This window comes from Oncorhynchus nerka, linkage group LG7, assembly GCF_034236695.1.
Source record: "Oncorhynchus nerka isolate Pitt River linkage group LG7, Oner_Uvic_2.0, whole genome shotgun sequence".
NCBI classification, from domain to species: Eukaryota; Metazoa; Chordata; class Actinopteri; order Salmoniformes; family Salmonidae; genus Oncorhynchus; species Oncorhynchus nerka.
The window spans coordinates 72,876,527-72,900,826 of record NC_088402.1 but is presented as its reverse complement, the minus strand read 5'-3'; the positions used below and the strand labels follow the sequence as shown (position 1 = coordinate 72,900,826).

Below are 24,300 nucleotides of genomic sequence, written 5' to 3'. Positions count from 1 at the left end.
GTTCCCACATGCTTCAAGAGGGCCACCATTGTTCCTGTTCCCAAGAAAGCTAAGGTAACTGAGCTAAACGACTACCGCCCGTAGCACTCACTTCCGTCATCATGAAGTGCTTTGAGAGACTAGTCAAGGAAAGAGGAATACCTAATTGAGAATGCTGTTCATCGACTACAGCTCGGCATTTAACACCATAGTACCCTCCAAGCTCGTCATCAAGCTCGAGACCCTGGGTCTCGACCCCGCCCTGTGCAACTGGGTACTGGACTTCCTGACGGGCCGCCCCCAGGTGGTGAGGGTAGGCAACAACATCTCCACCCCGCTGATCCTCAACACTGGTGCCCCACAAGGGTGCGTTCTGAGCCCTCTCCTGTACTCCCTGTTCACCCACGACTGCGTGGCCACTCACACCTCCAACTCAATCATCAAGTTTGCGGACGACACAACAGTGGTAGGCTTGATTACCAACAACGACGAGACGGCCTACAGGGAGGAGGTGAGGGCCCTCGGAGTGTGGTGTCAGGAAAATAACCTCACACTCAACGTCAACAAAACTAAGGAGATGATTGTGGACTTCAGGAAACAGCAGAGGGAACACCCCCCTATCCACATCGATGGAACAGTAGTGGAGAGGGTAGCAAGTTTTAAGTTCCTCGGCATACACATCACAGACAAACTGAATTGGTCCACTCACACAGACAGCATCATGAAGAAGGCGCAGCAGCGCCTCTTCAACCTCAGGAGGCTGAAGAATTCGGCTTGTCACCAAAAGCACTCACAAACTTCTACAGATGCACAATCGAGAGCATCCTGGCGGGCTGTATCACCGCCTGGTACGGCAACTGCTCCGCCCACAACCGTAAGGCTCTCCAGAGGGTAGTGAGGTCTGCACACCGCATCACCGGGGGCAAACTACCTGCCCTCCAGGACACCTACACCACCCGATGTTACAGGAAGGCCATAAAGATCATCAAGGACAACAACCACCCGAGCCACTGCCTGTTCTCCCCGCTATCATCTAGAAGGCGAGGTCAGTACAGGTGCATCAAAGCTGGGACCGAGAGACTGAAAAACAGCTTCTATCTCAAGGCCATCAGACTGTTAAACAGCAACCACTAACATTGAGTGGCCGCTGCCAACACACTGACTCAACTCCAGCCACTTTAATATGGGAATTGATGGGAAATGATGTAAAATATATCACTAGCCACTTTAAACAATGCTACCTAATATAATGTTTACATACCCTACATTATTCATCTCATATGTATACGTATATACTGTACTCTATATCATCTACTGCATCCTTATGTAATACATGTATCACTAGCCACTTTAACTATGCCACTTTGTTTACATAATCATCTCATATGTATATACTGTACTCGATACCATCTACTGTATCTTGCCTATGCTGCTCTGTACCATCACTCATTCATATATCTTTATGTACATATTCTTTATCCCCTTACACTGTGTATAAGACAGTAGTTTTGGAATTGTTAGTTAGATTACTTGTTGGTTATTACTGCATTGTCGGAACTAGAAGCACAAGCATTTCGCTACACTCGCATTAACATCTGCTAACCATGTGTATGTGACAAATACGATATGATTTGATGATTTGATTTGACAACATTTTTCTTGAGGCAAGCCAAAGTCGATAGCCAAAGTCTACTCCCCTTCGTCAGTGATTGGTCAACAGTAGGGATTCATCAGTAAAGTCTTTGTTGGTATTCAATGAGAGATGACTCGTTTTCATCCACATTTTACATTTAGAAATACTGCATCAAAGTAAAATGGTGACAAAAACGTCACAAAATGTTGTCATAATATATGCACAAACTCTTCCGAAATGTTTAGGCTGGGAGACTTGCAGGTACCTTTACCGGAGCAAAATTGCACAACTAAGATCTCCTTGCCAAAAATGTCAAAATCAAAGCCAGACACAGATTAGATTAGATTCATTCGGAGTATTTTAGCCTGCCAAGTGTATACAGGCTACGGCGTCTCAAAATGGACAAATAGTACAATCGGCGCTTTTTTCTCATTTTTCAAGCAGATGTCTTATGGGAGCAAACACTTTCGGTTTGCCTGGCCGACGTCGGTTAACCGCCAAACTGGAGAATGTTGACGTCTTAAGTCTCTCTGAATAAGAGCGTCTGCCTAAAGACTCAAATGTTTTAAAAAATGAAGACAAAGACCACCCAGCAGTAAATGAGTATTTGTAAAATGTATCGCATCATAAACTCTATGCTGAAGCGTATTCTTCCCAATGAATACTTATAAAATACTATAAAATTATGCATAAAAATACATGATAAAAAGTTCACAATATTTCTTCCATATTTGTGTTCAGACTTTATGCTGCCCGGGCCCTGCATGTGCCCTCCACATATTGAATTCTACTTGTTGGACAAGTGATTTTTCTCATCTCCCATGTTTTGAAGGTTGTAAAAGTCACCTCTTCACAAAATCAATCAATCTGGAGACATGTTCAGTGCCCTCTGGTCCCAACCCAGATATTTGATATGACAAGAGAACATTTCAAGTGGACAGTGGGCAGTGGTGGAGCGCCGAAACATGGACAACGATGAGCTGCTATTGATTAAAGTACTGCTAAAACAATTGGACAAATTAAACTAACGAGTATTTTGGGTAAATAGCAATACTGGAGGCATACCAGTAAGCAGATGTATTTTTGTTGGTTTCTGCAAACCTCTTTAGGAGCTGTATGTATTTGTTACTGTCCAAGAAAACAAATGTATTTCCTCTTCTTCTATCTTCCTTCCCCCATTATGTCTCTCTCAACCTCTCTCGACCTCTCCCTCTACCCCTCTCTCTCTCTACCTCTCTCTACCCCTCTCTCTCTCTCTCTCTCTCTCTCTCTCTCTCTCTCTCTCTATCTCTCAATCTCTCTACCCCTCTCTCTACCTCTCTCTCTCTCTCTCTCTCTCCCTCTACCCCTATCTCTCTCTACCTCGCTCTACCTCTCTCTCTCTCTCTCTACCCCTCTCTCTTTCTCCCTCTACCACTCTCTCTCTCCTCTACCCCTCTCTCTCTCTCTCTCTCTCTCTCTCTACCCTCTCTCTTTCTCCCTCAACCCCTCTCTCTCTCTCCCTCTACCCCTCTCTCTACCTCCACCTCTACCTCTCTCTCTCTCTCTCTCCCCTCTACCCCCTCTCTCTCTCTCTCCCTCTCTCTCTCTCTCTCTCTCTGTACTCTCTCTCTCCTCTCCCTACCCCTGTCTCTCTCTACCACTCTCTCTCTCTCTCTCTCTCTCTCTCTCTCTCTCCCTCTCCCTCTACCCCTCTCTCTCTCTCTCTCTCTCTCTACCCCTCTCTCCCCCTACCCCTCTCTCTCTACCTCTCTCTACCTCTCTCTCTCTACCCCTCTCTCTCTACCCCCTCTCCCCTCTCCCTCTCTCTCTCTCTGCTGAAACAGACATGTCTGACTAGACCAGCCATACCACCCATAAACCCACTCTCCTCACTTTATGACCTCCAAACTAATCACAAACCTGTCGAGCAGGAAGGTGATAGAACTAGAACAAAGCTGTTGACAAACACACACACACGCACACACACACACACACACACACACACACACACACACACACACACACACACACACACACACACACACACACACACACACACACACACACACACACACACACACACACACACACACACACACACACACAATCATAAAAATAAGCTTTACCAGAGAGAGGTGTTCCCAAGGGAAAATGTGCAGCCACCATGATAAAGAGGCAGATGAGTTGACTAATAATAGGTCTGTTTTGAGGTGAGTACCAAGGCAATTAGTGAGAGTCAACAGGTATTTCTGTTTACAGATAATTCACTTTGGATGCCTATAGACCCCGAACCCTCACTGAGTAGTAATCAGGTTGCTCCGGTTTATATATGGGAGAATTCCCTACGAATATTGCTGTGTTGAGGCTTAGTATTTCAGAGCGAGAGAGTGATGGAAGAGAGAGAGACAGAAAGTGGTATGGGCGTGTGTGTGTGACCATGTGGAGCCGTTTGGATATTTGTAGCAAGAGAAGAAGTCAATCAATACACAGATACTGAGAGGAAGAGAAGAAAAGGGGCAGATCAGATTCAATCTAAAGATAGCAGAGGGAGAGAATGTGAGAGACAGATATTGGCTTAGATAGTCTGTCAGAGGGAAAAGTCAATTTCATTGTCAAGTTGTCATATCACTGTACTCCAGTGGCGGCTGGTGGGAGGAGCTATAGGAGGACGGGCTCATTGTAATGGCTAGAATGGAATCAATGGAACGGAGTCAAACATGGTTTCCATATGTTTCAATATAAAGAATCTGTGATCTTTATGTGTTTGCTTGTGTGTGTGTATGTGCATACACATGCCCATACGTACTCGCTCTCAGTAAATATGTCAGTGGGCTGTCTGTGTGTTTGCACAGTGTGTACGTCAGAACATGCCTGTGTCAGTGTGAAATATAACATTTTAGGCTTGTTTAATGACTTCAGTTGCCACGGCAACAGCCTCCCATTGAAACCCATTCTACAGAGAGAAGAGAGAGAGATAGACAGGATTGGGGGAAAGACTGAGGGGAGGATGGGTAGATGGAGGGGTAGACTGAAGGGGGGTGGGTGTGTGTTGGGTGCAGCACAAAATGGATACTGTGCTCCTACCGTGTAGTGTAGGTATATACATTTTCTGGTTAGTTTGCTATGCATTACACATATAGTACAACTAATGCTTACTACAAAAACATAGGCAGACATAAAAATATGCGTGTGTACTGTGCAAGACATGGCACCAGCCAGCAACACATGAATAAGTTCCTCCAGCAGGAGAAGCGTGTGTTCAGACCAACGCTGTATGTAGACCATGGATTGATGAACCATGTGTTGAAGCCATCGGTCAGCCATATCGACACTCCCCAGTAGCACCAGCCCTCCATAGGAACGGATTTCAATTAAAAAGGACAAAATTACATGTATTGAAGTATTTTTTGTTGTAGTGGGGACAGTAGAATTAGTCATCTCTAAAAAATTATATATTGAACAAAAATATAAATGCAACATGCAACCATTTCAAAGATTTTACTAAGTTACAGTTCATTTAAGGAAATCAGTCAATTGAAATAAAATAACTAGGCCCTAATCTATGGATTTCACACAACTGGACTGAGTTTTTCCCTACAAAAGGGCTTTATTACAGACAGAAATACTCAGCTCATGAAACATGGGACTTTACATGTTGCGTTTATATTATTGTTCAGTGTACTTTGAGGAAAATGTTTATATACACTGCTCAAAGGGAACACTAAAGGGAACACTAAAATAACACAACCTAGATCTGAATGAATGAAATATTCTCATTAAATACTTTTTTCTTTACATAGTTGAATGTGCTGACAACAAAATCACGCAAAAATTATCAATGGAAATCAAATCTATCAACCCATGGAGGTCTGGATTTGGAGTCACACTCAAAATTAAAGTGGAAAACCACACTACAGGCTGATCCAACTTTGATGTAATGTCCTTAAAACAAGTCAAAATGAGGCTCAGTAGTGTGTGTGGCCTCCACGTGCCTGTATGACCTCCCTACAACGCCTGGGCATGCTCCTGATGAGGTGGCGGATGGTCTCCTGAGGGATCTCCTCCCAGACCTGGACTAAAGCATCCTCCAACTCCTGGACAGTCTGTGGTGCAACGTGGCGTTGGTGGATGGAGCGAAACATGATGTCCCAGATGTGCTTAATTGGATTCAGTTCTGGGGAATGGGCGGGCCAGTCCATAGCATCAATGCCTTCCTCTTGCAGGAACTGCTGACACACTCCAGCCACATGAGGTCTAGCATTGTCTTGCATTAGGAGGAACCCAGGGCCAACCGCACCAGCATATTGTCTCACAAGGGGTCTGAGGATCTCATCTCGGTACCTAATGGCAGTCAGGCTACCTCTGGCGAGCACATGGAGGGCTGTGCGGCCCCCCAAAGAGATGCCACCCCACCCCCACATGTGGACGTCGGGCCCTCATACTACCCTCATGGAGTCTGTTTCTGACCGTTTGAGCAGACACATGCACATTTGTGGCCTGCTGGAGGTCATTTTGCAGGGCTTTGGCAGTGCTCCTCCTTGCACAAAGGCGGAGGTAGCAGTCCTGCTGCTAGGTTGTTGCCCTCCTACGGCCTCCTCCACGTCTCCTGATGTACTGGCCTGTCTCCTGGTAGCGCCTCCATGCTCTGGACACTACGCTGACAGACACAGCAAACCTTCTTGCCACAGCTCACATTGATGTTCCATCCTGGATGAGCTGCACTACCTGAACCACTTGTGTGGGTTGTAGACTCCGTCTCATGCTACCACTAGAGTGAAAGCACTGCCAGCATTCAAAAGTGACCAAAACATCAGCCAGGAAGCATAGGAACTGAGAAGTGGTCTGTGGTCACCACCTGCAGAACCACTCCTTTATTGGGGGTGTCTTGCTAATTGCCTATAATTTCCACCTGTTGTCTATTCCATTTGCACAACAGCATGTGAAATTTATTGTCAATCAGTGTTGCTTCCTAAGTGGACAGTTTGATTTCACAGAAGTGTGAAATATATATATATATATATATATATATATATATATATATATATATATATATATATATATATATATACAGTTGAAGTCAGAAGTTTACATACACCTTAGCCAAATACATTTCAAACTCAGTTTTTCACAATTCCTGACATTTAATCCAAGTAAAAATCCCTGTCTTAGGTTCCCTGTTTTAGGTCAGTTAGGATCACCACTTTCACCATTTTAAGAATGTGAAATGTCAGAATAATAGCAGAGAGAACGATTTATTTCAGCTTTAATTTCTTTCATCACTTTCCTAGTGGGTCAGAAGTTTACATACACTCAATTAGTATTTGGTAGTATTGTCTTTAAATTGTTTAACTTGGGTCAAACGTTTCGGGTAGCCTTCCACAAGCTTCCCACAATAAGTTAGGTGAATTTTGGCCCATTCCTCCTGACAGAGCTGGTGTAACTGAGTCAGGTTTGTAGGCCTCCTTGCACGCACACACTTTTTCAGTTCTGCCCACAAATGTTCTACATGATTGAGGTCAGGGCTTTGTGATGGCCACTCCAATAGCTTGACTTTGTTGTCCTTAAGCCATTTTGCCACAACTTTGGAAGTATGATGCTGCCACACCCATGCTTCATGGTTGGGATGGTGTTCTTCGGCTTGCAAGCCTCCCCCTTTTTCCTCCAAACATAATGATGGTTATTGTGGCCAAACAGTTCCATTTTTGATTCATCAGACCATTTCTCCAAAAAGTACAATCTTTGTCCCCATGTGCAGTTGCAAACTGTAGTCTGGCTTTTTTTGGAGCAGTGGCTTCTTCCTTGCTGAGCGGCCTTTCAGGTTATGTCTATATACAACTCGTTTTACTGTGGATATAGATGCTTTTGTACCTGTTTCCTCCAGCATCTTCACAAGATCCTTTGCTGTTGTTTTGGGATTGATCGCACCAAAGTACATTCATCTCTAGGAGACAGACCGCGTCTCCTTCCTGAGCGGTATGATGGCTGCGTGGTCCCATGGTGTTTATACTTGCGTACTATTGTTTGTACAGGTGAACGTGGTACCTTCAGGCACTTGGTAATTGCTCCCAAGGATGAACCAGACTTGGAGGTCTACAATTCTTTTTAAAAAATTCTGAGGTCTTGGCTGATTTCTTTTGATTTTCCCATGATGTCAAGCAAAGAGACACTGAGTTTGAAGGTAGGCCTTGAAATGCATCCACAGGTACACCTCCAATTGACTCAAATTATGTCCATTAGACTATCAGAAGCTTCTAAAGCCATGGCAGCATTTTATGGAATTTTCCAAGCTGTTTAAAGGCACAGTCAACTTAATGTACCCACTGGAATTGTGATTGAACAATTTTTGAAAAAAAGAATTGTGTCATGCACAAAGTAGATGTCCTAACTGTCACAATCGTCTAATGAATTAACAGACCAAGGCGCAGTGTACGTAGAGTTCCACATGTTTAAGCAAATGAAACTCACAAAAACAACAAAGAAGAATAAACGATACATGACGCAAATGCAGTGCTCACAGGCAACTACACACAAACATGATCCCACAAAAAACGGTGGGGAAATGGCTCCCCAATCAGAGACAACGATAAACAGCTGCCTCTGATTGGGAACCATACCAGGCCAACATAGAAATAATTAACCTAGATAGGAACACCCCCCCTAGTCATACCCCGACCTAACCAAAATAGAGAATAACAAGGCTCTCTATGGTCAGGGCGTGATACTAACTGACTTGCCAAAACTATAGTTTGTTAACAAGAAATTTGTGGAGTCGTTGAAAAACGAGTTTTAATGACTCTAAGTGTATGTACACTTCCGACTTCAACTGAATATACATACTTCAACTGTATATATACTGTACAGATCACTGCACCTGTACATAGCCCATCTACCTACCTCATCCCCATACTGGTATTTATTTATTTATCTTGCTCCTTTGCACCCCAGTATCTCTACTTGCACATTCATCTTCTGCACATCTACCATTCCAGTGTTTAATTGCTATATTGTAATTACTTCACCACCATGGCCTATTTATTTCCTTAACTCCCTTATCTTACCTCATTTGCACTCACTGTATATAGACTTTTTGTTTTCTTTTGTTCTACTGTATTATTGACTATGTTTTGTTTATTCCATGTGTACCTCTGTGTTGTTGTATGTGTCGAGTTGCTATGCTTTATCTTGGCCAGGTTGCAGTTGCAAATGAGAACTTGTTCTCAACTAGTCTACCTGGTTAAATAAAGGTGAAATACATTTTTTAAATGAAAAAACTAAAAAAAAAAGATATGTATTAAATTATGTGAGCTAAACATAACAAAAACACACATATTATATATATATATATATATATATATATATATATATATGTGCTTTTTTATGTTACGCTCGCATAATTTACTTTCAATGTATGTATTAAGGCTAATATGGCTAATTGAGTGACTGTCAGTGACTGACATAACAAGAGAAAAACTGCTGAGGCACAACCACATTTTTTAAATGCATCTTGTGTATTCTACTATTCTAACTCTCAACAGTAATTATTTTTAATTTGTTCACTCTGATATGTCACGACCCACATTAACATGGTGCTTGCCTACGGAGCAGCAAGGGGAACTGCCCCTCCCCTCCCTACTTTCAGGCTATGCTCAAATCAACAAGGGGAACTGCCCCTCCCCTCCCTACTTTCAGGATATGCTCAAATCAGCAAGGGAAACTGCCCCTCCCTTCCCTACTTTCAGGATATGCTCAAATCAGCAAGGGAAACTGCCCCTCCCTTCCCTACTTTCAGGATATGCTCAAATCAGCAAGGGGAACTGCCCCTCCCCTCCCTACTTTCAGGATATGCTCAAATCAGCAAGGGAAACTGCCCCTCCCTTCCTTACTTTAAGGCTATGCTCAAGTCAGCAAGGGAAACTGCCCCTCCCTTCCCTACTTTCAGGATATGCTCAAATCAGCAAGGGGAACTGCCCCTCACCTCCCTACTTTCAGGATATGCTCAAGTCAGCAAGGGGAACTGCCCCTCCCCTCCCTACTTTAAGGCTATGCTCAAATCAGCAAGGGAAACTGCCCCTCCCTTCCCTACTTTCAGGCTATCCTCAAGTCAGCAAGGGAAACTGCCCCTCCCTTCCCTACTTTAAGGCTATGCTCAAATCAGCAAGGGGAACTGCCCCTCCCTTCCCTACTTTAAGGCTATGCTCAAATCAGCAAGGGGAACTGCCCCTCCCCTCCCTACTTTCAGGCTATGCTCAAATCAGCAAGGGAAACTGCCCCTCCCTTCCTTACTTTAAGGCTATGCTCAAATCAGCAAGGGGAACTGCCCCTCCCCTCCCTACTTTCAGGCTATGCTCAAATCAGCAAGGGAAACTGCCCCTCCCCTCCCTACTTTCAGGCTATGCTCAAATCAGCAAGGGAAACTGCCCCTCCCCTCCCTACTTTCAGGCTTGCTCAAATCAGGCTGCCCCTCCCTCCCTACTTTCAGGCTATGCTCAAGTCAGCAAGGGAAACTGCCCCTCCCCTCCCTACTTTCAGGCTATCCTCAAGTCAGCAAGGGAAACTGCCCCTCCCTTCCCTACTTTAAGGCTATGCTCAAATCAGCAAGGGGAACTGCCCCTCCTCCCTACTTTAAGGCTATGCTCAAATCAGCAAGGGAACTGCCCCTCCCTTCCCTACTTTCAGGCTATGCTCAAATCAGCAAGGGGAACTGCCCCTCCCTTCCTACTTTAAGGCTATGCTCAAATCAGCAAGGGAACTGCCCCTCCCTCCCTACTTTCAGGATATGCTCAAATCAGCAAGGGGAACTGCCCCTCCCCTCCCTACTTTCAGGATATGCTCAAATCAGCAAGGGAAACTGCCCCTCCCTTCCCTACTTTCAGGATATGCTCAAATCAGCAAGGGAAACTGCCCCTCCCTTCCTTACTTTAAGGCTATGCTCAAATCAGCAAGGGGAACTGCCCCTCCCCTCCCTACTTTCAGGATATGCTCAAGTCAGCAAGGGGAACTGCCCCTCCCTTCCTTACTTTAAGGCTATGCTCAAGTCAGCAAGGGAAACTGCCCCTCCCTTCCCTACTTTCAGGATATGCTCAAATCAGCAAGGGGAACTGCCCCTCCCCTCCCTACTTTCAGGATATGCTCAAGTCAGCAAGGGGAACTGCCCCTCCCTACTTTAAGGCTATGCTCAAATCAGCAAGGGAAACTGCCCCTCCCTTCCCTACTTTCAGGCTATCCTCAAGTCAGCAAGGGAAACTGCCCCTCCCTTCCCTACTTTAAGCTTATGCTTCTTTATTGAGGAAAATGTGCTTACTATGACTGTGATATGCAGTTGTCTTACCTTAAGATGAATGCACTAACTGTAAATCTCTCTGGAGCTAAATGACTAAAATGTAAATGTAGTATACTTTAGAAAGGATGCATTAAGGTGTCTAACAGAATAAATGTGACAAAAACAAATGAGGACATTACATGTATTTCTATAGCTTCCAAAATATATTTTAGTGAAGGAGTGCCAAGATGGAGGCACAGTGGCTTCAACACAGCACCCCTATCAGTCATCTAGTGTATAAATCATGGGTTCTGACAGACACAACTGTCTGTTCTTCTCTTGCATTGCTGTAAACACTGTCAGTGTAATGTGGCATTGTAATGTCAGTGTAATGTGGCATTGTAGTGTCAGTGTAATGTTGCATTGTAATGTCAGTGTAATGTTGCATTGTAATGTCAGTGTAATGTGGCATTGTAATGTCAGTGTAATGTTGCATTGTAATGTCAGTGTAATGTTGCAATGTAATGTCAGTGTAATGTTGCATTGTAATGTCAGTGTACTGTTGCATTGTAATGCCAGTGTAATGTGGCATTGTAATGTCAGTGTAATGTGGCATTGTAATGTCAGTGTAATGTTGCATTGTAATGTTGCATTGTAATGGCAGTGTAATGTTGCATTGTAATGTCAGTGTAATGTTGCAATGTAATGTCAGTGTAATGTGGCATTGTAATGTCAGTGTAATGTGGCATTGTAATGTCAGTGTAATGTTGCATTGTAATGCCAGTGTAATGTGGCATTGTAATGTCAGTGTAATGTTGCATTGTAATGTCAGTGTAATGTGGCATTGTAATGTCAGTGTAATGTTGCAATGTAATGTCAGTGTAATGTGGCATTGTAATGTCAGTGTAATGTTGCATTGTAATGTTGCATTGTAATGGCAGTGTAATGTTGTATTGTAATGTCAGTGTAATGTTGCAATGTAATGTCAGTGTAATGTTGCATTGTAATGTTGCATTGTAATGTCAGTGTAATGTTGCATTGTAATGTCAGTGTAATGTGGCATTGTAATGTCAGTGTAATGTTGCAATGTAATGTCAGTGTAATGTGGCATTGTAATGTCAGTGTAATGTTGCATTGTAATGTTGCATTGTAATGGCAGTGTAATGTTGCATTGTAATGTCAGTGTAATGTGGCATTGTAATGTCAGTGTAATGTTGCAATGTAATGTCAGTGTAATGTGGCATTGTAATGCCAGTGTAATGTGACATTGTAATGTCAGTGTAATGTGGCATTGTAATGTCAGTGTAATGTTGCATTGTAATGCCAGTGTAATGTGACATTGTAATGTCAGTGTAATGTTGCAATGTACATGAATAGCAGATCATTTCTCATTTAACTGAGTCTAATTTGGATGTGTATTTATGCATTTTTGTGAAAAGCCCTGGGACCGGTTTCCAAAAAGCATCTTAAAGCTAAGTTCATCCTTAAGGCTAAGTTCATCCTTAAGATGCTTTTGGGAAACCGGTCCCAGAACAAAGCACAAAACCTCAAGAGACATGCAGTGTTTTAGAAAACCGTGAAATTGTTCTCTTTTATTTGGCATCATGGAGTTTTTAGAAATTCTGTATTTACAATATTGTCATGTGGTGAGTTCTTTTAATTTAAGAATTTTATTTAAACGGAAATTTCATCCTTTGGATGAAAGGAAAACATGCTTTACTATCAAACTGTCAGTGTATTCTGTTTGGAATGCTGATGGTCTAGCTACATGCCTATGTGATCATCTTGACACACCCTTTGCCATCTGGCCTTCACAGGTTGCATGAGAGCACTGGTGGTAACCATGATTCTGCCAATAGAACAGTGGTGTATGTGTCTCAGTTCTGTCGGTGTATCCTCCCTTTATCCAGGCAGAGGCTCTCTTGTGTGCTCTTTGGAGGCATTGGGTACAGACTGATTGGACCACAGTGCATACAAACAGGTTCCATGCTACATCACCCAGACGGGACAGAGAACAGAAGTCTCAGTGATAAACCACCACTGTTTTACTCCCCACCCCCGCTTGTTTGGGTCTCAGACAGTGGCTCACACAGTCTGCCAGAGAACTTTGCTGTCTATAAAAGCTGAACACCTTTTGTGTGGTTAGAGCTCCCTCCCTTAGGCATACCTTTATGTATCGCTTATTACACAATTGTTGGAACGCTTGATCAGTGAAGTGATTTGATTTTACACTATATCAATACACACTGACCCGGCATGTGGTCTCTGTCATCAAGGCTGACCTCTGAAAAAGGGTCAATGAATTTACCGCCAGTCTCCCTTGCATGCTTCAGACTACACACACACACACACAGACACACACACACATAGGCAGCCAAGCATACACACACACACACACACAGACACACACACACATAGGCAGCCAAGCATACACACAAGCACACAGACACACACACACACCCGGGGGATCAGCGAAGTCACTCAAGCCTACCTATTCATCCCTGCTCTGTGAAGCGCTCAAATCAATTACTCCTGTCATCTTTTGAGGGCAAACAGCAGAAAAATAGCCCTCTTTATCCTTCCTTCCTTCTTTCCTTTCCTCCCCTTTTTCTTTTTCCCAATCTGTCTTTTCCTTTCCTTTGCCTGACTCATTAGTCTAACACTTGCATTCATGTTGTCGCCCGTTGTTCTCTTTCTTGGCTTTGCCTCAGTCACCAGATGCAACTCTGATAACTGGCACAGACTCACATGTCCTGACTCTTTGACATACGACATAACAATAGAATAACAATCCATACAGTATACATCCCTATGCTTGTTGTGACACGTCTGATACATGAGAACATATAGATATTGAAGCTGATTCCTGGGCATTATCTTTTTATGTGGGGTGTTTATTCAGTCTCACAGACATTACCACAAACTCATGAAGCAAAAACTATATTCACATGGTACATGGGAGCACACCTAGATCTTGCAGTTGCCAAATGATGCTGTTTGCTGAGGCTGTAACCGTGGCAACCCTTCAGTGCACCCCCTGGACAAAAACTATTTTGGTGCTGAGCTAAAATGCCTACATTTAATGAATTATGCATCTTTGTCAGATAAAAAGATAATCATGAATATTCCTGCATTATTCATTTTTTTACAATAATAATCAGACTCTCTAGATTGATGTTATTGTTATTTTTCTCTTTGTGTTTTTGTTTTCTAATAGTCCATCATTAGGGTGGTTGTAGTTACATTGTTCATGGTCATTTTACTGTGTGCACCTCTGTAATTGCTTGTGGGTGTTATTACTTTGAACTGTTAATCAATAGTTTGATCATTTTAATTAATACATGCATGGCTTGTTCATATGGATGGGGTGTTGAAACCATTGAGCATACAAATGATCTGTCAGCTGGTTTGCTGAATGACTGACATTAGACCTATATGACGTCAGCATATTGACGCCCGTCTCTGTTGCTACAGGTGGTGCCACCAGAGCATTGTGACTGAGTTGTGGCTGAGCACGACTCGAGATACAGTGCCTTCGGAAAGTATTCAGACCCCTGGACTTTTTCCACATGTTGTTAGGTTACAGCCTTATTCATGTTTTCCTCATTAATCTACACACAATACCCCATAATGACGAAGCAAAAACAGGTTTTTAGAAATGTTTGCTAATAAAAAAACTGATTTTACATTTGCATAAGTATTCAGACCCTTCACTCAGTACTTTGTTGAAGCACCTTTGGCAGCGATTACAGCCTTGAGTCTTCTTGGGTACGACGCTACAAGCTTAGCACACCTGTATTTGGGGAGTTCCTCCCATTCTTCTCTGCAGATCCTCTCAAGCTCTGTGAGGTTAGATGGATAGCTTTGCTGCACAACTATTTTCAGGTCTCTATAGAGATGTTCGATCGGGTTCAAGTCCGGGCTCTGGCTGGGTCACTCAAGGACATTCAGAGACTTGTCCCGAAGCCACTCCTGCATTGTCTTGGCTGTGTACTTAGGGTCGTTGTCATGTTGGAAAGTGAAACTTCACCACAGTGTGAGGTCCTGAGCTCTCTGGAGCAAGTTTTCATCAAGGATCTCTCTGTACTTTGTGTAACAGTATAACTTTAAACCGTCCCCTCACCCATACCCGGGCACGAACCAGGGACCCTTTGCACACACTAACAACAGTCACCCACGAAGCATCGTTATCCATCGCTCCACAAAAGCCGTTGCCCTTGCAGAGCAAGGGGAACCACTACTTCAAGGTCTCAGAGCAAGTGACGTCACCGATTGAAACGCTATTTAGAGCGCACCACCGCTAACTAGCCAGCCGTTTCACATCCGTTACACTTGCTCTATTCATCTTTCCCTCGATCCTGACTAGTCTCCCAGTCCCTGCCGCTGAGAAACATCCCTACAGCATGATGCTGCCACCACCATGCTTCAACGTAGCGATGGTGCCAGGTTTTCTCCAGACATGACACTGACTTTTGGCAATCCCCAAGTGGGCTGTCATGTGCCTTTTACTGAGGAGTGGCTTCCGTCTGGAAACTCTAACATAAAGGCCTGATTGGTGGAGTGCTGCAGAGATGGTTGTCCTTTTGGAAGGTTCTCCCCTCTCCACAGAGGAACTTGAGCTCTGGCAGAGTGACCATCGGGTCCTTGGTCACCTCGCTGACCAAGGCCCTTCTCCCCTGATTGCTCAGTTTGGCTGGGCAGCCAGCTCTAGGAAGAGTCTTGGTGGTTCCCAACTTCTTCCATTTAAGAATGATGGAGGCCACTGTGTTCTTGGGGACCTTCAATGCTGCAGACATTTTTTGGTTCCCTTCCCCAGTTCTGTGTCTCGACACAATCCTGTCTCTGAGCTCTACGGACAATTTCATCGACCTTATGAGCTCTACGGACAATTTCATCGACCTTATGCACTGTCAACTGTGGGACCTTATATAGACAGGTGTGTGCCTTTCCAAATCATGCCCAACCAATTAAATTTACCACAGGTGGACTCCAATCAAGTTGAAGAAACATCTCAAGGATGATCAATGGAAATAGGATGGACCTGAGCTCAACTTCGAGTCTCACAGTAAAGAGTCTGAATACTTATGTAAATAAGGTATTTCTGTTTTTAATTTTAATACATTTGCTAAAGATTCTAAAAACATGTTTACGCTTTGTCATTATGGAGTATTGTGTGTAGATTTCTGAGGAACTGTTTTTATTTTTTAAATCCATTTTAGAATATGGCTGTAAAGTAACAAAATGTGGAAAAAGTCAATGGGTCTGAATACAACAACACATACTGTCATTAGATTACAGACAGACAGACACTGTATCAGAAAGGTGTCTTGACAGTATCAAGAGAGCAAGAGAGGAGGAGAGGGGAGAATGTTAAAAGGCTTGGTACTACAGTAGGCTAGGAGAGAGAGAGAGAGAGAGAGAGAGAGAGAGAGAGAGAGAGAGAGAGAGAGAGAAACTCACCTGGAACATGACCCTGTACTGTTCCTCAGGCTTCTGAATCATACACATGTTACACCCCATGGTGTCCTGGACTCAGGCCAGGCGGGGCCAAACTAGTCCAGGAGAACAGTACCTTAAAACACCTCTCTCTCCCTTCGGTGTGGCAGTCAGAGAGCTCCCCACAGGTCCTGAGTGTCAACCCCTCTTATTTCAGGACACTGTGGATTATGGATATCAGAGTTTCTCTGTCCCCAAAAACAGGCTGTGTCCCTGTGTCCTGTTCCTATCCTCGTTCCAGATGTCAAGTTTTACAATCCAAACCTAATCCCTACATTTAAAAAAGGGTTTTGGGTGTCCTCCCATCTGTTTCTGTCCCCATTGCAGAGTACACATATCTTTGTTTGTCTTCATAAGCGTGGAGTGGTTATGTTCAGGTTAGGATTTGCGTGACTTCATCATGATTTTTGGACTGGTGAGTCAGAGGGAGGGAGGGGGGTGGGACTCAGAGATGAGTAAATTGACAAGGGAGCTGAGGATGGGTTGAAAGGACTGACAGTTGATCGGTGTTATTGGGTTGTATTGTATTTAAGACAGTCCATCATAACTATTCAATAATGATTCAATCACCTGTCAATAATAATCATGCATGTGACCTAGACCTAAAGTGTATGCAGCCTAATTCTGCATGATTTCTGTTGAACAGTCACCTTTTGAGCTGTCTCTCTCAACTAGCTGAGACTTTTTCCCCAATGGAACTCAACGTGAACTCGCCCACTCCTTTCCCTGGTCTCACGCTCAGCTCAGCTAATCCTCAGCACTCTTTTAAAGAAACTCTTTCAAAGTTTCAGATGCAATCAGGCACAGATATCAAATAACTTCTTGCCCTCTTTTTCCCCCAACACTCCCTCTCGATTTTCCCACCTTCTTCGCTTTCCAGGTTTAGAAGGATTGCTCAAGTCTGGCTTGTGTGATAAGTTATCCCTCTGACGGCCTTTTTCTCAGGTTTCACTTTTCTTTTGCTCTGGTACTTTCACCTATTCAGGATCAATGGACTCCTCAGTACTTTTTCATTGGTGCTTGGGGTCATTGACATCTTCTGGTTTACCTCCATTGAAACAGACCAAGAAGAGAGAGAGATAATCTGCCCACTGAACAATCTATCCTACTGCCTGAATCTCAAGCCCTGGCTGTTGAGCTAAGATTAGCAGTATGTATTGGCTACACGAAACCCAATAACACGCACACCTGCACACGAATCCCAGTGAGGCAACAACAGACGAGGAAACTGCTGTCTCAAATGCACCTCTCTGTTTGATGTTGTGTATCTGTCAGAATAACAGACACTAAGAACCACTTTTAGGATACAACTGTTTCACTGACACTGGTCTACATACAAAATGTTTATCATGTAAATTATCACTGTGGAGTGTTTGAGGAAACTAGACAGTTGTCTGCAGAAGGTGTGTGAGACAAACTGGTAGATTCAGCTTCAGGTGTTCTTTCAGGTTTCTAGCCAGCTCTTTTGACAGTTATGGCTCATTGATAAGCTAAACCAGGGCATTTCCAATTAACTGAAACACTGGAGGCTATTGATCTGGGGTGTCACTGAATGGAAAATTATAATTAAATTATAGGCCTGTTAGAGAACAGGAACCCTCCTACTCAGTCATGTGCAATAATCTATATCAAAACCTCTAAGGGATCAATTACATGTTGTGTTTTCAGGACTATTGGTGAAATCAGGACGAGTCAACATTAAGAACACCAATGATAAGCCATGTGTAAAATAATGGGATTTTCATTAGAAATATAAGGTTTAAGGGTCTTTGTTTTCCTCATTAAAATGTGTTGATGGAAAGTATGCCTCTTGCTCCTCTCTCATTGCTATCTATCATTCAATCCGTCCTTCACCTGTTTAAGTGGACTAATTCAGTGTATTGACTTCCATCCTGCACTCCTTCTCTCATTATCCCCTAAGATAATGCATGCTGAAGTGGAAACGTACGACATTATACTGTAACCGTGTAACCATTTACAGCCTGTATCTCTCCTGACTGTCTCGGTCTCATTACCTTTAACAGGTTAAACGTTTAAGTCCCATCAGCACTTCCTCCAGAAGGCCCTGCAATCTGGACATCACTCAACATGTTATGCTTTCAAAAGTTCACCTCTGCCCAGCCAAGCTACTGTCAAAAACAAGGTGTTAGCTGCTGTAATCCTTCCTCAAAGCCTCACTGACTGCACCTACCTATACTATCTCCAGACACTCAGTGTTATCCTTGACACTGGCACATACTCACAGTATATAACCAACTGCAATATAAAAGATCAACACACACACACAGAGACATGCACACACACTTGTAAAAAAACAACTCCCAGTCTGTCAGGCTAGGCAGTAAGCACCAGAGCCAATGCCAGTCTAGCTGTAGAACTGTGTCAGACAGTCACAGCAGGTGCTGAAAGCCAAACAGGCGTGTCAAATGTCCCAACGGTTCCTACGCTCTCTCCATGTTCAGTTCCACATTGAGCCTTTCATCGCATGAGGATGTACGCGAATTCTAATTCTGACCTGGCCACTATTGTAAAACCTCTAGTTTGAGACCCACAGTCTGTCATGTGAATGATCTGAGTCTAACAGGTATGGACTCTACAGATCCACGAAGGAAAGAAGGAGAGGAGATGTAAAATGTAGTGATGAGAAATGACAGAAAATTAGAGTATTTCCTCTTGCAGGACTTCTGCCACTCTATGTCCTCACAAACAAAAACAAAGCTTAAACTAGAGCCCAGAAAAAGAAAGTTCATCCATCTTCTACTGCAGGAAGAAAATAACATCAAATCAAGAATGTGAGGTACCAGATCTGCAGTAATAATCCACCTTTTGTCTGTTGGTCATTCTTTAAAAAATCCGCAATTAGAAACAAAAGCGTTGGGAGGGACAAAAGCGTCCATCCAGGTGGTTTATAGAGCCAGAGTGTAAAGCACACTGCCTCCCTCAGGTTGGACATAAATCCCAATCACCACACTCAGAAGATGATAGAAATCACTGACGGCTGATTGGGGGATTGTCTTGGCTTCTCCCCTCAGGCACGACAGTAAATGCACTCCCCCACTGCAGAGGGGAACACAAAGGCGTTCCTGCCCAGCGGTAAGGAGCCTGCTGATCCGCACACAGCACTATCAAGCATGTCTGCTACTGCTGAATAGGATTCTACTGGATGCAACACTGTTCTCTCTCTCTCTCTGGCTTTCCAGAGGTAGGCTCTGGCCCCCTCCCCTAGTCCCCCCATTTGCTACCCCTCCTCCCCCTCTTGCTCTCTCTCTTGCTCCCTTCTCTCTCCCTCTTTCTCTGTCTCTCTCTCTGTGGGAAACACAGGGCATGCTCCAGAAAGCCTGATGATCTGTTTTCACTATGCAGGTAGAACAGAGCTGAAGGAGAGAGAGAGAGTAAGCTACTACAATCTACATGAAATAATGAACAGTCAAGGAGCACTATCAATAAACATTTGTCAATATTCATATATAATGTGACATACTGTATGTATCCCTACAAGTATCAATTGCTTAATGATAAGGTACCAAGAATAATATGGGATAATGTACTGTACTAGACAAACAGAAATGGCCAAAGGAGGTAGAGAGCCTGTGAATTGAAATGAGTTGAAGCGCTGACACACAGAAGGAAGAAAATGAGAAGGAAAAGAGAGGGAGACAGAACAATTGGATAACAGGTGTATGATGGGATGGATTTAAAGATGGAACACAGCCAAGGAATGTGAAGTACATGACTGTGTGGGAGAGAGTGGGAGATGGAGAAAAAGAGGGGGTGGGGTGGAGACAGGGAGGGCTTTCAGCAGTACGGCATTCAAAATGCAAACAATACAAACCTGTAAATTCTAAAATCATGTGGATAACAAAAAGGTTTAAATGCTGTGTATATGCACCTGTTTTGTTTTCACAATACTTGTGTATTCCCTCAAGATATATATTTTCATTGACTTACCTTGACCCTCTCTCCCTCTCTGAATATCAAGCTGCATTTTAGTGCTGTTCATTGTCTAATTTAAATTTTAAACACAGCTCTGTCGGCACATTTGCAACAATCACACTGCCAATTCTTTTAGAACCAAGTAGAGCTATGAGATACAGACCAGGGGACGGGGCGGATTAAATCAGTGAATCCCTGTAAACTGAACACTGTAAGAAAGAACAAATATTAAAAATAAAATTATAGCCTACAAACAACTATTTAAAAAATGATATTTTTTACATTATTTCGGTATTTCTCTCCCCCTCTCCCCTGTCGTCCTCTCTCCTGTCTTCCTCTCTCCTGTCTTCCTCTCCACTGTCGTCCTCTCTCCTGTCTTCCTCTCCCCTGTCGTCCTCTCTCCTGTCTTCCTCTCTCCTGTCGTCCTCTCTCCTGTCTTCCCCTCTCCTGTCTTCCTCTCTCCTGTCTTCCTTTCCTCTGTCGTCCTCTCTCCTGTCTTCCTCTCTCCTGTCGTCCTCTCTCCTGTCTTCCTCTCTCCTGTCTTCCTCTCTCCTGTCTTCTTCTCTCCTGTCGTCCTCTCCCCTGTCGTCCTCTCCCCTGTCGTCCTCTCCCCTGTCGTCCTCTCTCCTGTCTTCCTCTCTCCTGTCTTCCTCTCTCCTGTCGTCCTCTCCCCTGTCTTCCTCTCTCCTGTCTTCCTCTCCCCTGTCGTCCTCTCTCCTGTCTTCCTCTCCCCTGTCGTCCTCTCTCCTGTCTTCCTCTCCCCTGTCGTCCTCTCTCCTGTCTTCCTCTCTCCTGTCTTCTTCTCTCCTGTCTTCCTCTCTCCTGTCTTCCTCTCCCCTGTCTTCCTCTCTCCTGTCTTCCTCTCTCCTGTCTTCCTCTCTCCTGTCTTCCTCTCCCCTGTCGTCCTCTCCCCTGTCTTCCTCTCCCTGTCGTCCTCTCTCCTGTCTTCCTCTCTCCTGTCGTCCTCTCTCCTGTCTTCCTCTCCCCTGTCTTCCTCTCTCCCTGTCGTCCTCTCTCTCCTTCCTCTCCCCTGTCGTCCTCTCTCCTGTCTTCCTCTCCCCTGTCGTCCTCTCTCCTGTCTTCCTCTCCCCTGTCTCTTCCTCTCTCCTGTCTTCTCTCTCCTGTCTTCCTCTCTCCTGTCTTCCTCTCTCCTGTCTTCCTCTCTCCTGTCTTCCTCTCTCCTGTCTTCCTCTCCCCTGTCTTCCTCTCCCTGTCTTCCTCTCCCCTGTCTTCCTCTCTCCTGTCGTCCTCTCTCCTGTCTTCCTCTCCCCTGTCTTCCTCTCTCCTGTCTTCCTCTCCCCTGTCGTCCTCTCTCCTGTCTTCCTCTCCCCTGTCATCCTCTCCCCTGTCTTCCTCTCCCCTGTCGTCCTCTCTCCTGTCTTCCTCTCTCCTGTCTTCTTCTCTCCTGTCTTCCTCTCTCCTGTCTTCCTCTCTCCTGTCTTCCTCTCTCCTGTCTTCCTCTCCCCTGTCGTCCTCTCCCCTGTCTTCCTCTCCCCTGTCGTCCTCTCTCCTGTCTTCCTCTCTCCTGTCGTCCTCTCTCCTGTCTTCCTCTCCCCTGTCTTCCTCTCCCCTGTCGTCCTCTCCCCTGTCTTCCTCTCCCCTGTCGTCCTCTCTCCTGTCTTCCTCTCCCCTGTCGTCCTCTCCGCTGTCTTCCTCTCTCCTGTCTTATTCTCTCCTGTCTTCCTCTCTCCTGTCTTCCTCTCTCCTGTCTTCCTCTCCCCTGTCGTCCTCTCCCCTGTCTTCCTCTCCCCTGTCGTCCTCTCCCCTGTCTTCCTCTCTCCTGTCGTCCTCTCTCCTGTCTTCCTCTCCCCTGTCTTCCTCTCCCCTGTCTTCCTCTCCCCTGTCGTCCTCTCCCCTGTCTTCCTCTCCCTGTCGTCCTCTCTCCTGTCTTCCTCTCCCCTGTCGTCCTCTCTCCTGTCTTCCTCTCCCCTGTCGTCCTCTCTCCTGTCTTCCTCTCCCCTGTCGTCCTCTCTCCTGTCTTCCTCTCTCCTGTCTTCTTCTCTCCTGTCTTCCTCTCTCCTGTCTTCCTCTCTCCTGTCTTCCTCTCTCCTGTCTTCCTCTCTCTCCCTGTCGTCCTCTCCCTGTCTTCCTCTCCCCTGTCGTCCTCTCTCCTGTCTTCCTCTCCCCTGTCTTCCTCTCTCCTGTCTTCCTCTCCCCTGTCGTCCTCTCTCCTGTCTTCCTCTCCCCTGTCATCCTCTCCCCTGTCTTCCTCTCCCCTGTCGTCCTCTCTCCTGTCTTCCTCTCTCCTGTCTTCTTCTCTCCTGTCTTCCTCTCTCCTGTCTTCCTCTCTCCTGTCTTCCTCTCTCCTGTCTTCCTCTCCCCTGTCGTCCTCTCCCCTGTCTTCCTCTCCCCTGTCGTCCTCTCTCCTGTCTTCCTCTCTCCTGTCGTCCTCTCTCCTGTCTTCCTCTCCCCTGTCTTCCTCTCCCCTGTCGTCCTCCCCTGTCTTCCTCTCCCCTGTCGTCCTCTCTCCTGTCTTCCTCTCCCTGTCGTCCTCTCCGCTGTCTTCCTCTCTCCTGTCTTATTCTCTCCTGTCTTCCTCTCTCCTGTCTTCCTCTCTCCTGTCTTCCTCTCCCCTGTCGTCCTCTCCCCTGTCTTCCTCTCCCCTGTCGTCCTCCTCCTGTCTTCCTCTCTCCTGTCTTCTCTCTGTCTTCCCTCCCCTGTCTTCCTCTCCCCTGTCTTCCTCTCCCCTGTCGTCCTGTCTTCCTCTCCCCTGTCGTCCTCTCTCCTGTCTTCCTCTCCCCTGTCGTCCTCTCTCCTGTCTTCCTCTCTCCTGTCTTCTTCTCTCCTGTCTTCCTCTCTCCTGTCTTCCTCTCTCCTGTCTTCCTCTCCCCTGTCGTCCTCTCCCCTGTCGTCCTCTCCCCTGTCTTCCTCTCCCTGTCTTCCTCTCCCCTGTCGTCCTCTCTCCTGTCTTCCTCTCTCCTGTCTTCCTCTCTCCTGTCTTCCTCTCCCCTGTCGTCCTCTCCCCTGTCTTCCTCTCCCCTGTCTTCCTCTCCCCTGTCGTCCTCTCCCCTGTCGTCCTCTCCCCTGTCTTCCTCTCCCCTGTCTTCCTCTCCCCTGTCGTCCTCTCTCCTGTCTTCCTCTCTCCTGTCTTCCTCTCCCCTGTCGTCCTCTCCCCTGTCTTCCTCTCCCCTGTCGTCCTCTCCCCTGTCTTCCTCTCCCCTGTCGTCCTCTCCCCTGTCTTCCTCTCTCCTGTCGTCCTCTCTCCTGTCTTCCTCTCTCCTGTCTTCCTCTCTCCTGTCTTCCTCTCCCCTGTCGTCCTCTCTCCTGTCTTCCTCTCTCCTGTCTTCCTCTCTCCTGTCTTCCTCTCCCCTGTCTTCCTCTCCCCTGTCTTCCTCTCCCCTGTCTTCCTCTCTCCTGTCTTCCTCTCTCCTGTCTTCTTCGCTCCTGTCTTCCTCTCTCCTGTCTTCCTCTCCGCTGTCTTCCTCTCCCCTGTCTTCCTCTCCCCTGTCGTCCTCTCCCCTGTCTTCCTCTCCCCTGTCTTCCTCTCCCCTGTCGTCCTCTCCCCTGTCTCCTCTCCCCTGTCGTCCTCTCCCTGTCTTCCTCTCTCCTGTCTTCCTCTCTCCTGTCGTCCTCTCCCCTGTCTTCCTCTCCCCTGTCTTCCTCTCCCTGTCGTCCTCTCCCTGTCTTCCTCTCCCCTGTCGTCCTCTCTCCTGTCTTCCTCTCCCCTGTCGTCCTCTCTCCTGTCTTCCTCTCTCCTGTCTTCTTCTCTCTCCTGTCTTCCTCTCCCTGTCTTCCTCTCCCCTGTCTTCCTCTCTCTGTCTTCCTCTCTCCTGTCTTCCTCTCTCCTGTCTTCCTCTCCCCTGTCGTCCTCTCCCCTGTCGTCCTCTCTCCTGTCTTCCTCTCTCCTGTCTTCCTCTCTCCTGTCTTCCTCTCTCCCCTGTCGTCCTCTCCCCTGTCTTCCTCTCCCCTGTCTTCCTCTCCCCTGTCTTCCCTGTCTCCCCCTGTCTTCCTCTCCCCTGTCTTCCTCTCCCCTGTCGTCCTCTCCCTGTCTCCTCTCTCCTGTCTTCCTCTCTCCTGT

General features: G+C 45.7%; 1 protein-coding gene across 1 annotated transcript in view; it reads right to left on the bottom strand.

Annotated features, from left to right (window-relative positions):
- The window catches only part of LOC115132333 (PDZ domain-containing protein 4-like), a 39,370-nt gene extending 19,889 nt beyond the window's left edge, over nt 1-19,481 (bottom strand). Inside the window, 1 exon segment of the mRNA XM_029664893.2 lies at nt 16,314-19,481. Within this exon segment, the coding sequence (XP_029520753.2) occupies nt 16,314-16,373 (60 nt within the window). The 5' untranslated portion in view covers nt 16,374-19,481.
- Nucleotides 19,482-24,300: the final 4,819 nt, after the last annotated feature.